This window comes from Camelus ferus, chromosome 32 (genome assembly GCF_009834535.1).
Source record: "Camelus ferus isolate YT-003-E chromosome 32, BCGSAC_Cfer_1.0, whole genome shotgun sequence".
Lineage (NCBI taxonomy): Eukaryota > Metazoa > Chordata > Mammalia > Artiodactyla > Camelidae > Camelus > Camelus ferus.
In genome coordinates this window covers 17,951,216-17,963,672 of record NC_045727.1, presented here as the reverse complement: position 1 = coordinate 17,963,672, position 12,457 = coordinate 17,951,216, and the positions used below count along the sequence as shown (strand labels likewise).

The 12,457-nt window shown below is 50.5% G+C and overlaps 1 protein-coding gene across 1 annotated transcript; it reads right to left on the bottom strand.

The window, feature by feature from the left end:
- Positions 1-5,019: 5,019 nt before the first annotated feature.
- ISCU (iron-sulfur cluster assembly enzyme) lies at positions 5,020-11,581 on the bottom strand. Its single transcript, XM_032471456.1, has 5 exons — positions 11,416-11,581; positions 9,585-9,698; positions 8,610-8,720; positions 7,073-7,151; positions 5,020-5,524 (listed from the first exon to the last, which is right to left on the bottom strand). Exons 1-5 carry the CDS (start codon positions 11,527-11,529, stop codon positions 5,439-5,441), a joined length of 504 nt encoding a protein of 167 aa, XP_032327347.1. The 5' UTR covers positions 11,530-11,581; the 3' UTR covers positions 5,020-5,438.
- Between the last annotated feature and the right edge of the window lie 876 nt (positions 11,582-12,457).

Below are 12,457 nucleotides of genomic sequence, written 5' to 3'. Positions count from 1 at the left end.
TGTTCCCTCATATCCCGTGGGGCTGCTCAAAGGGGCTGTGTGGTGGGGAGGCATTTGGGGAGAGGGTGGTCCAGCCCAATTTCCCCACTGGGGCTTCATTTGATCCATCAGCCTGAGGCTTCAGGGGGCAGGATGGAGGCCCCTGAAATATCTTTTGCATTAACTTCTCCCGGGCAATAAGAGTTGTCCTCACCCGGGGGTACTTCTGGAGTTATTCTGGGAGCTGGGCTTCTCTGTTGTGAGGCCAGGGACTGGACTGTCTAACATGACAGTTCCAAAGATAGCTGGGTGGGGAGGGCAGCAGTGGCATTTGAGGCTGGGCTTGGGGAATAGCTGTGCCCTGTGGTTGACCAAGCACTGGGGAGTGAGCTTGCCCGTCAAGCCACGTGTGCCAGAAGTCACGTCTGTGTGTCCCCTGCACAGGCACAGCCAGACCACGGCTTTGTGTAATTTTGGAGGCCTTGCTGTGAAGACTCATCCCAAGGCAAAGACACCATTGGTTGGAAGCCTGGAGGTTTATGGTATTTTAAAAATAGTAATAGGAGGAGTAGTAGTAACAATAGTAGTAATAGTAACAGTTACTACGAGTCTTCGTAATAAGAAGCCCAGTGTTAATAGTAATAATGATCATAGTAGAGAGAACGAAGGAGAGGGGTAACAAGCTGAGAGCGTGGGCTGGAATCCTGCCTCGGCCACTCTCTGGCTGTGTGATCTTGGACACATCTCTTTACCTTTTAGTTCTTCATCTGGAAAATGGGATAATCCTAGAATTTTAGGATTTCTGCGTAGAGTAAATGAACTAGTCTGTATATGAAACACCCAGCAGCTGCGCATGGTATGGAGCCAGGGCTGAAGAGTCACACGGGATCCTAACAGTCACCGTAGCAATAATGAACATTTTTATGTGCCACGTGCTTTATTTACTACATGCTGCATTTAATTGTCATTTAAGGGTCACATCAACCCAACCAGATATGTACTGTTATCCCCATTTTGCAGATGAGTAAACAGAGACTTGTGATGTTTGAAGTCTCTTGTTCAGGGTCACAGGGTGGGAGCCAGTGTTTGAACCCACCCTGTCTGACTCCAGCCCTCGGAGCTCACTCTGCTCTGCCCTGTGGCTACCTGCCTGTGCAGAGATGGTCTCTGCGGAGGTGGCGGTTTGAGGGGTTGACTGATGTCATCTCGAGGAGAGGAGGAAGCAAACGGACAGGTCACAAAGAGCCACCTGTGAGAAGTGTGCTCCACATCCATCTTCTGGCTGGGGCTGGAGCTCATTGCAAGGTCCCCCTAACTCTCCCAAGATCAGTGGGAAGTCTTCTGTCCCATCACAAGGATGGACACAGAGTCTGCCCTCTTGTCTCAAGTTCAAGGAGCTGTCATCATCAACAGGCAGCCCTCATTTGCTTTTTAAGAAGATGCCAAGATCGAGACAGTTCATTGACAGGACCATGCTTAATGGGAAATTGTAGAAGTGTGCATTTTGATGTGGTCCCAAGTTGCCAGAATCCAGGAATAACATCTAGGAAAGGTTAAATTAGAGATGTGTTCATAGCCCTGGTGGGGTGCTTTGAAGGGGGTGGGAGGTGGGCAGGGGACCTCAGCTAGAGCTCTTCTTCACTGTGTCATCTGAGGCAAGTTGTTTCACCTCTCTGAGCCTGTGTTTCTCCGTCCATCCATCTACTCACCTACCCACTCATCCACTCACACACCCCTCCCTCCCTCCCTCCACCCATCCACCCACCCACCCAACCACCCACTCATCCACTTACACATCCATCCGTCTACCCCTTCACCCCTCCACCTCTCTATCCACCCATCCATCCATCCACCCACCCACTCACACACTCCTCCGTCCAGCCGTTCACCCTTCTACCCATCCACCCAGCCATCCATCCACCCAGCCATCTGACCATCCATCCATCCATCCACTCACCCACTCAATAAGCATTCATGGAGCCCCTAGTAAGTCAAGAGCTGTACCAGATACTGGGTCTCATAACTGACATTGCCGTCAAAACAACCTACATGGTCATCACTAGAAGAGTCAATTACAGACCATCGTGCATGGAATGCTGGGTAGCTGTTAATAAGAATGAGGCAGGTCTATAGGAATTGATGTGGAAAAGTATGGTAAAGAGGAAAATAAAAAGATACAGAAGTATGTGTAGTATGCTACCATTTGTGAAAAAAAAAAAGAAAAAAACACTCTATTTAAACACATATAGACTTGGATATGCCTAGAAAATTTCTGTGGCAAGGAACCTTATATATTAGTTTGTTCCTTTTCAGGCTGTTTGAATTAAAATTTTTTTTTATTGAAGTATAGTTGATTTACAGTGTTTTGTTAGTTTCAGGCATACAGCACAGTGATTCAGTTTTATATATATATTCTTTTTCAGATTCTTTTCCATTACAGGTTGTTACAAGATATTGAATATAGTCCCCTGTGCTATACAGTAGTGGGTCCTTGTTGTTTATTTTATATAGAGGAGTGTATACATATTAGTCCCAAACTCCTAATTTATCCCTCCCTGCTGTTTGAGGTTTTAAAAATAGTGTATTACTTGTTTAGAATTGAAAAAAATTATTAAAAAAAAACTCAGTCTCTGAGTAATGATACATACAGAAAGACAAGAAAAAATTACAAAACCATCCGTGATACGTATGTGATTAGGGAGGTACAGGGGACTGTGGGAGCCGAGCAGGGCACCTAGCTCAGCCTGGGGGAATCAAGGGAGGCTTCTCAGGGGAGGTGATGCCTGAGGTGAGGCTCCCAGGCTGAGTGGAGGTTAAATGGAGAAGCCTGGCAAGGGCTTTCCCGGCGGCAGGGAGCAGCATAGGGCCTGAAGGTAAGGTTCAGTGGGGCAGAGCAAAGAGATAGATCGATGTGGTAGGGAAGGAGGAGTGTCAGGGTCAGAGTGGGGAATGGATCCCAATAGTGAGTCTGGAGGCAGGGAGGCCAGTGGGGAGGCCAGGAGAGAGATGATGGAGGCCTAGACTAGGGCAGATGCAGGGGGTGGGAGGGGCAGAGAGGGAGGCTGGAGATGGGAAGTGACACCTTCTCACAGGACCGTGAGCCTCCACGGAAGTAATTTTAGCAAACCTGCTTTGCAAAGGGGAGAGAACCTCAGAGTGGTTCTCACTCCTGGCTGCACACTGGGAACCCCTCGGGGCTTTGAAAAACACTAGTGCCCGGGCCCCACCCACATGGCGTCTGATGTCATTGGGCATTGCGGTTAAATTGGGCCCCTGATGAGTAACAGGCATAGCCAGGGCCAGGGCCGTGGGGCTTGGTGGCGAGTTGGCCAATGAATGGACTGGGGCTCATCCTGTGTTGGGGTTCACCTTCCCGCTGGTGCTCAGGGCACGAGTGAGGCCCCGCCGTGTGGTAAGACTTCTTGGTGTCGAGTTCTGCCAGAGGGAAAGGAGGCAGGGAAGTGTGGGCCTTGGAGTCACCCATCCCAAGTCCAGGCTAGTGGCTTGGGAGTCAGCTGACCCCCACGCTGGTTTCCTTGTTTGAAATAATGCCCACCTCAGAGGGCTGCCCTGGGAACGAAGGGTATCACAGATGTCGGAGCCTGGCACGGGGCGCGGGTGCGCGATAGGCTGTTTTTAACTCGCGCATCTCCATCTCCTGGGGAAAAGCCCACGCAGGGATGCTGAGATCCGCCAGATACGAAGAGCTCACCAAAAGGTACACGGTGCCCTCATGTGGTTCAAACTGGTTGTATCTGGGAGAAGGAGAGTCTAGGGGACGTTAAAGTGAAATATTCTTTTCTTTTAGCTGCAAGACCATGTCTTTTGAGGTCTGGGCTATTCTGGGAACACTGCCGTGCTGTTTATGAGCAGTTTCTGATGTGTGGAATTTAGCCTCAGCTCTCAGAGGATGTCACTGGGACACAAATGTCTCATTTTCAAAACTCCCAAAGAAGAGTGGTGGTGTGGCCACGTATAAGAAAGGAAAAGGACACGCACAGCCAGAGAGACTGTGGATTAAACAGTAGAACATGCCCCCGGGGCCAGGGTGACATGGTTCCACTCGGCGACTCTAATTTGAGACTCTGATGAAGGCCTGCTCTGTGGCCTGCCCTGCAGGCTGCAGAGGGATGGCCTTTGAAGTTCTGTGCCCTTCCCCAGAACCCAGAGGAGTTTTTGTTTTGATTTTTTTTCTTTAAAACAAAGGAGGTATATTAAAGAGAAGAGGCAGCCAGCCTATGCCTGAGCATCAGGAAAAACAAAAGCATCTTCCTTTTGACGCTGGAGATTTGAGGCTCCTAGCTGGCATTTCGAGATCACATTTTCATTAGAAAATTGGGCCTCCTCTAGTGGGGCTTTTAGCTGGTGCCCAACCGAGGGCCGCTCTGCATGGGACACCCTGCCCGCCTCCCCGTCAGCCCTGGGGGCAGGTCGGGGGAGGGGGGACAGAGATTAGAGCGTCTGTTACCAGACGTGGATGTTTTTAAACTTTAGGTCACTGCTCGTGCACAGACAGTTCAGAAGACTACTTAAGTGTCACACTCCTGCAAGACAGCAAGTGGGCAAAGGAAGTTTCTCCCCGATGGCTGGGCTCAGCTGCCAGCGCACAAAACCTCCCCAGAGGCTCTCCGAAGTCAGGTATTGGAACTGCGGGCTCAGACCTACAGCAAGCAGGGTCCTGGGTCTAGAAATCAACATTTTAAACTCACCCCCCAGACCTCTTTGTGTGTTTGATCCACAGTTTTAGGGGAGCGTCCAAGGCAGCGTTCCTCAGATCTCAGGATTTCACAAACCAGTGAAATTACAAAAAGAAATTGCCTGGACTCATTTGCAACCTCTCCTTTCACCTTCCCTCCTGTTTCATAAAACATTACCGACATTCGGCTCTGTAAAAATCTCCGTGTGTGGTGTTTACTGCCCAGTTTGCTGGGAAAGGTGCAGGCATAGTCGTGGTCCAGAGTCTGCAAAACCCAAGGGGCTGTGGGCAGCACCTTCAGGTGAGTGAGGGACCCAAGAGACAAGGCTTACCAGAGAAAAACATCGTCTTCCATTCTTTTATTTATTATATATGCAAATCTATTTTATGTACAATACTTGGTTCTAGCAAATAATCTTACCAAGGCATTCTATCGGTAATCTTCCCCAAAATAGATTCAGGTAAAATCAGACATTTGTGCACTTCGTGCCTCCCCGAATGCGAGACTTCACCATCGATTTCAGTTTGGAGGCCACACACACAATTCAAACAGACATGAACTGGGTTAAGGCGATAAAAGCGAACTGAAAGAAACCACAGGATTCAGAACAATTCGACTGTATTTTGCTTGCATTGGAGTCACAACGTGAAGAGCAAATGTGCGGATCTCGTAGCTCTTTAATTGTAGTGCGAGGGCTTCTGCGTGACTGCACGGCGGGTGGGCAAGAAGCAGGTGTGACCTGTGGGCGGCTTCGCCGACGGCTCATTTCTTCTCGGCCTCTTCTTTCTTGGGTTCTTGTTTCAGTTTGTAATCAGCCAGGGCAGCCTTGATGGCATCCTCGGCCAGCACTGGAAGTAAGAGAAGGAAAGTGAGCCTAAGTGTCCAGAATCTGCAGAGATGGTCTTAGGCAGAGAATCTTTAAGAGTTGGAGGCAGTGGTGCTGGGACAGGCTTAAGAGAGTCCCCTGCCAGGGTGCTGGGGGTGAGGAACAAGCTCTCGGCCAGCCGACAGCTGCTTTCTGAGCAGGATTACTCCCGCAGGGTGGCTCTGAGGACAGACTTGGGGTCAGACACCCAGGATTTTAGGTGGGTTCCTTAGCCTCTTGGAATCTACACTCTCTTCTGTAAAACTGGGACAGTCATGCTTTTCCTGCTGGGATGGTGTCCTCGAGGACTTTATACACAGGAGGGACACAACGACCGTGAGTTCTCAGCTGCCCACACAGGAGTCAGGACAAATGCGGGGGATGCTGGTGACTGTGGCTGCTGTAACGTGGGTCATGCCAGTCTGTTGACGGCATGGTGTTTGCTGTCACTCTTCAGTGACCCTAAGTTTGAAACTTTTATTTTGGAGTTGATGTTAAAAGGGAAGCAATGGGGAAAATAAAAATGGAGAGAGCTGGGATGACAGCAGAGAGCACTGGCTAGAGGTTTCAGTACCCAGGACAGCCTAGTGAAAAGGCTGGGGTTTCTCTGAAACCATGTGAAAATGCTTACAAGCCAGGGCCTTTATTCACGGGTATCTGAAATTCCAGCTCAAGTGGAAAGAACTCGGGTCTTAGCAGACTTCCTGAAGACAGCGTTAGCTGGTCCCTGCCCTGGCGCTCACTTCTCCTGTGAGTCTTACCCTGGCAAGAGGCCTGCCTCTCTGCTGATTTTTAATGAATTTGGTCAGTAAATGTCTACCAGTAACTTAAGGCTGTTGTTTCCCATTCCCCCTTCCCCAGAAGCTTGAGAGAAGATGGAAAAGCTTTAGGTTTAAGACAGAGTCTGAACTGGAAAGCCAAGTGTAAATCTTAAGGCATCTGGGCTTTCTCTTAGGACAGTGAAGAGGGGGATATTGCACAACCCGGCTTAGTCATCCATATACAGCAGATGCAGACCCCGGCAGTGGGCGCACCTGGAAAGGAAGTGATACAGCGCACAGCAAACAGGATTACGGTGAGCGCTGCGCTTTCTCCCTAAGTGACCTCACTTCACCACAGAGGGGTGGGAATGACACGGACTCTGGGATCAGTGACTGGGTTTGGATGCTGGCTCTCCTGCTCAGGGGCTGTGTGACGGGTGCTTTCAGCTGAGTCCTCGTTCCCTCATCCGTGCCGGGGGGAGGCAGTGACGCCTTCTGTGGACCAGAGGACGTTTCTGAGGTTCAGAAGTGAGGCCATGATGTGCTCAGCACAATGCCTGGCTCACCGCCCGCCTCCTGGAAGACCCTCCTGGAGAGGGCGGTGAGACCCTGGGCACTAACCTGGAGGTTACAAGCAGACCCCACGAGCTCCAACCCTCAGAGGGTTGTCAAGGTGGACTCCGGGACCAAAAAGGACTCGCCACTACTCTGTCACAAAAGTGATGCCCCGCTGTCCGGGCCCGCTGGCACTCTGGGGAGGGGAGACTCACTGGAGCAGTGCAGTTTCACAGGCGGCAGGCAGAGCTCCTTGGCGATGTCTGTGTTTTTGATGGTCAAGGCTTCCTCCACCTGGGAGGCAGACGGGAAAGACGGGCAGTTTTAGTGATGCTCTACGCAGTGGGACGGAAAATAAAAGGGGCCGAAGAGGCCCTTGCGACAGGGTGGTGGGGGATGGTTTCCACATAGTAACCTCAAACAAAGGACCCCCACTTCCAAGTCCAGGCTGCAGCTGGGATTCTCAGGGTGAAGTATACACCCCAGCACTGGATGGTTGGGGTGGGCAAGGCTGCCAGACACTGCTGCGAGTCAGGAGCAGAACCTGTAAGAAGTCTCTTAGGGATCTGCTTGAGGCCAGCAACTCAAGTCTTACCCAGTGTTCAGGATAAATCCCTTCAACTCTTAATGCTACGTGGCATCATGGAAGCGGGGGGTGAGGTGGCGCACAGACAGCTCTTGGGCTGAGAGCTCTTTGGGCTCGTCCCCTGCCTATGAGAGAATCTTTCTCCTCTAGATGGACTGGAAAGGACGCCTGGGGTTTGGTCGAGAGCCCGAGGGCATAATGTGTGGCAGCCCTATGTGGAAGAGAGCCCCGCTGCCTTTAGGAAAGCCAGATTTCCCCACCTGCCCCCCGATTTCCCAATCTCACTCAGTTACGGTTCAAATTCTGTTCCTGATCTAATGGGAGGATCTCAAGGTCAGAGAAAGCCCTCCCCACCCCCCTTTCTGGTCACACTCACAGCACCTACAGGGCCGGGTCCTGGGAGCACAGGTGCCCTGTCTCCTCACTTCCTTTCCCTGAGGATAGTTCTGGACAAATCACTCCAGAGCCACCTTCAGCCAGAACCGGTTAGGTCTCTAGTTCTGTGGCTCAGAGAGGCTTGCGAGCCAGAAGGCCCTGAGCTGCAGGAAGCAGCAGCACGGGGCCTGGCGGAGGGCTCTGCTCCAGGGCTTCCCAGCTCCCCCAGCACACGCCGCCAGCACTCAGCTCCCTGAACTCGGCCCCTTGGGGCTGCAAAGACACACACCTGCAGTTTGGCTTTTCTGAGAGGTTTTAATGACAGCAGGATTTTAGAAAGGCTAGTTTGTTATTTCACAAATCCTCATAAGCCACCTGCAGTCCTTCCTGAAACACGATGGGAGGAAATAAACTAAACAAACTGCTACCCGACAACAGCCGGAGCAGACTCAGACGTCTAAGAAATGATAACATCACCAGTGACCTTGGAGAAAGCCAAGGAGTTCTTTTCACTTCTTTTTTCTTCGAGGGGGAGGTGAGGATCTATTTTCTATATAATAAAAACCAAAATACCTCCAAAACCTCCAAACAAAAATGATCAACAACCCCCCGGCTTCAAACTAAAAAACACTTCACAGAATTATCCACAATTCCCAATGTGAAGAAGAATTTATTTAGGAAAAAAAAAATCATAGTTACTTTTTTTTTTTCAATATAACTGGACCCTTCCCTTAACTGAGAGCCAGGTTTGTGGGGAATGATTCGATTTTGTCCAGTTGGCAGAAACGTACCGTCTTCCCTTTTACCCATTCCGTGGCCAACGAGCTGGAGGCAATTGCAGAACCACAGCCAAACGTTTTAAACCTGGCATCCACGATCTTGCCCTTTTCATCCACTTGAATCTAGAAAAGAGGCAGGAGTCAGCAGCGACTCTGGTGCCGCCCTGTAGAACCTGGCACTCACGGAGGGCCCCTGGGGCACTCCGAGAGCTCTGGTCCTGTTCTCCACGCTTAAGGTTTTGGCATTAGTTACAGAGTTGCCTTTGTTTCAAAGAGCTGGGTGATGAAAGGTGAATAGTAGGAACAACCACACCGAATTATACAGGCCTAGCTGGTAAGATCAGCTGAAAAAAATACGCCTCCTCCTGTTTTCTTTCCCCCGAACCCTAGCCTGAGTTTTGGATGTGAACTTCTACTCCCAGCTGCTGGGTGGACCTGCATTTTTAAACACTGAGGGAGCCTGCAATAAATGCCTCTGGTGAATGCTTTTTTTCCTTCGGCACCAAATTGCATTTAGTGGTTCCCTCCTGCCTTGTTTCTGTTTCCCAAGATAGGCATGAAGCCACCTGGCGAGCTGCCCACCCACCATGATGAAGTAGATGTGGAGAGAGCTCCGGTTTACCCGAAAGTGCCAGGCAGCGCGCTGTCTCCCACTTGCGGGAGGTTTGATTTATTGCTAACTGAATGGCTGTGGTTTTCCTTTGATCGGTGAAAGTCACAACAGCTTTTACTTAGCTGAAGTTGGAATTTAAGCTGATACAGTAAGTACAAAAGTGAGGTCAGTTTACTGTGTCAGGAAGGGTCAGTGTAGTGGATCAGTAGGACCAGGATTCAGCCCTGGCTTGAATCACTTATAATGATGACGCATCCCGTGTCACAGGAATCAAGATGGGGACCAAAAGCATTGTGCTGTGCTCCATCAACTACGAAGCACTGTACAACAAAGGGATCACCATTACCACCAGGAAAGATGGAGACCAGAGCTACCTGTAATTTCATCACATCGCCACATGCTGGAGCCCCCACCAGTCCGGTTCCAACATTTTTAGATGTCTTGTCAAGGGACCCCACATTTCGAGGATTTTCATAATGATCAACAACCTGCAAAGAGACAGTTAAGAGAAATCACAATCACTCTTTTTTGGGGTATTGCTCTCCCTGACTTTGATGGCAAGCTCCGGGAAGTTAGCAACCCGAACCTGGCAGGCAATCACTCAGGACCAAATTTAACTCTGGGAGGAAGGCTTACATTCATGTCAGTGAGAACCACTTGTGACCCAAAGTCTTTTTGTATCTCCTCTCTAGCCACCTTCAGAGATGCAAGATAGTGGAGAAAAATCAGCAAAATCATGTCTTAATTCCATAGGGTTTTGAGCCACAAATAATTACTTGACCTTTAACCATCCGTCACCAGATTTGGGCTCAAACATCATCTTTGTAATTTCCAAATAAAATACATTGTCAAAGGATAATGATTACTACTCAGAAATCTAAAAATAAGTAGAGTCCAGAAATGGAAGGATTTCCCAGAAGCCTCAAGGAGATTCTTACAGGAAGAACAATGCTGTGGCGTCTGTCCATTTGTGTGCGATTAATAAATGACAACGGTCCCGTTTCTGTGTTTCAGGGCCCTGAAATCTCGCTGGTGCAGCAGAGCACCCTGGTGGCTGAAAGGCTGCTTAGCGCCAAATTAATTCCGCGTGTACTGTCAACAACACACACCCCTGGATGGAGGAGGAGTGAAGTCCTTGGGCAAACGCACTGAAGCCAGAACAGATAAGCATTTATTTAAACTGGCACACTGAGAGCTTTAAAAGTCTTGAGGTTTGTTTACCAGTCAGCCCTTAAGTTTCCCAAACTTCCAGTCCCCTACCCCACCACCTATCAGACCACGGAATTTGACTTGTAAGCCCAGGACCTACAAAGTAATGTCCAATGTGGATTTTCTTTTTCTTTCTTTCTTTTTTAAATGGAAGTATTGAGGATTGAATCCAGGACCACTGAGCATACCTGTGCCCCCAGTATGGACTTTCTGCCCTGTGTTGACTGACTGCATTCTTTAGTTAACCATTTCCCAAGTGAGAGAATCTCGTTTAGGGACTTCACGCCCCAGGAAGGTCAGGGCTGCAAACTAGGCACCTATTTGTACTCGTAGCTGCCCCCCCCCCGAGAAGAAACAAAAATAAAAACGTTATGACCGTTGGTTACGTGTCTGGCTCCACTTGAAGGCTCTGAGCTCCTACGACAATGACAGCAGCAGCACCCTAAGTGGCCTCCGTGTGTCAGGCACCGGGCCGAGGACCCCAAAGGCATGGTCTCAGGGAGGGGGACTGCTAAGACCCCACTAGACAAGTGGGGAAACAGGTTAAGCGCGGGGCAGTGACTTGCCCAAGGTCACTTGGCCAGGGCAGTGGCCTTGGCTGAAGCCGGAGCCCGCGCTGCTGTGTGTGTCTGTCCTTGGAGTCTGGCTGGCAGGTCAGAGCAGGACCCTCCTTCCTGGGCAGTTGGGAAGTTTAAAGGCTGGATGCGCGAGATCGCAGCCAGCGGCGGGGCCCACGGGCAATGGCCGCTAGAGGGGCTTGAGCTGTCATTCTTAGTGCCCCTGAACAGCGACAAGAAAGTCAGTCGAGGAGGACTCGTGCGAGGGGCGGCCCCTCCATCCACGGCCGCGGACGGCCCTACCTGGGCAGCGCAGAGCCCGGCGGCCACTCCTCTTTGGGCCCGGCCTCCGCTAGGACGCCCAAGTCCTCTGAGCGGTCCTCGCACTCCTGCCCCCCTGCCCAGGACGGGCCCCGCGCACGCCCTCGCCCGCCCCTACCTTCTTGTGATAGAGCCGAGCCGGAGCTGACAGCTCCCGGGCGGGCAGACGGGGGGCCGGGAGCAGCAGAACCGACGCCGCCCGCCTCAGACGGCCAACTCCAGCCGCCGCCATCTTGCGGGCTTGCGCCTGCGCAGCCGAGTGTGAGGCCGAGGGGCGGGGCGCGTGCGCCCTCTAACGTCCCGGCGACTTGGCGCCTGCGCCTTTCCGCTCCGTGCACGTGTCTGCGCTCTGGCCCCGATTTGACCACGCCCCTCCGCGGCGGGCGGGGCGCGGATCCCAGAGGTCTGCAGTCGCAGGAGAGTTTGTCCAGCGTGCTGGGTTCTGGATCTGGGGAACCTCAGGCTGAAGTGTGGGACCCAAGTGTACCTTGACAGGGCTCACAGCCAGAATGCGACGCAGAGGATCAACCAGTCTATCTTTCTTAGCCCCACTTTGCAGCTTAGGAAGTTGAGGATCAGAGCGGCTTAGTAACTTGTCCGAGGTTGCCCAGAGAGTTAGACGCAGTTGGGACTGATTAAAACTTGGAAAACCCTGAGTTAGAATTCCAGTTCTGCTCCTAATTGGCTGTGTGATCCTAGTTGAACCACATCGTCTTTCTAAACCTCGATCTTCTCTTCTATACTCATTCAAGGACAATTCTTTCATCCTTTGACCAAATATGTGTTGAGGTTTTGTCAGGGTGCTCCAACGGAAAGGAAAACAGACATAATTTCTGACATAATTAAGCTTGTTAATGAGGTAGAAAGGCAATAAATAAACAGACCAAGACTTTCCTTCCTCAGAAAATGGGAAGCTTAAAGAAGCGAATACTTCTCCCTGATTTTAAAAAATGTATGTTTAATGTCTCGATCTCTATTTTTAAAAGAGCAAATTGTCACAATTTATGTGGCAATGCCGGGCAATGAAGAGCTTCTAAGTAAACGTTTAGTAGTGTAATTTATTAACATTGGTTTGTAGAATATGATCCTATAAAACCAGAAAACTCACATGTGTATTTAACTACTAGGCACCAGGCATTACGTAAAGGGGAGGAATCTCT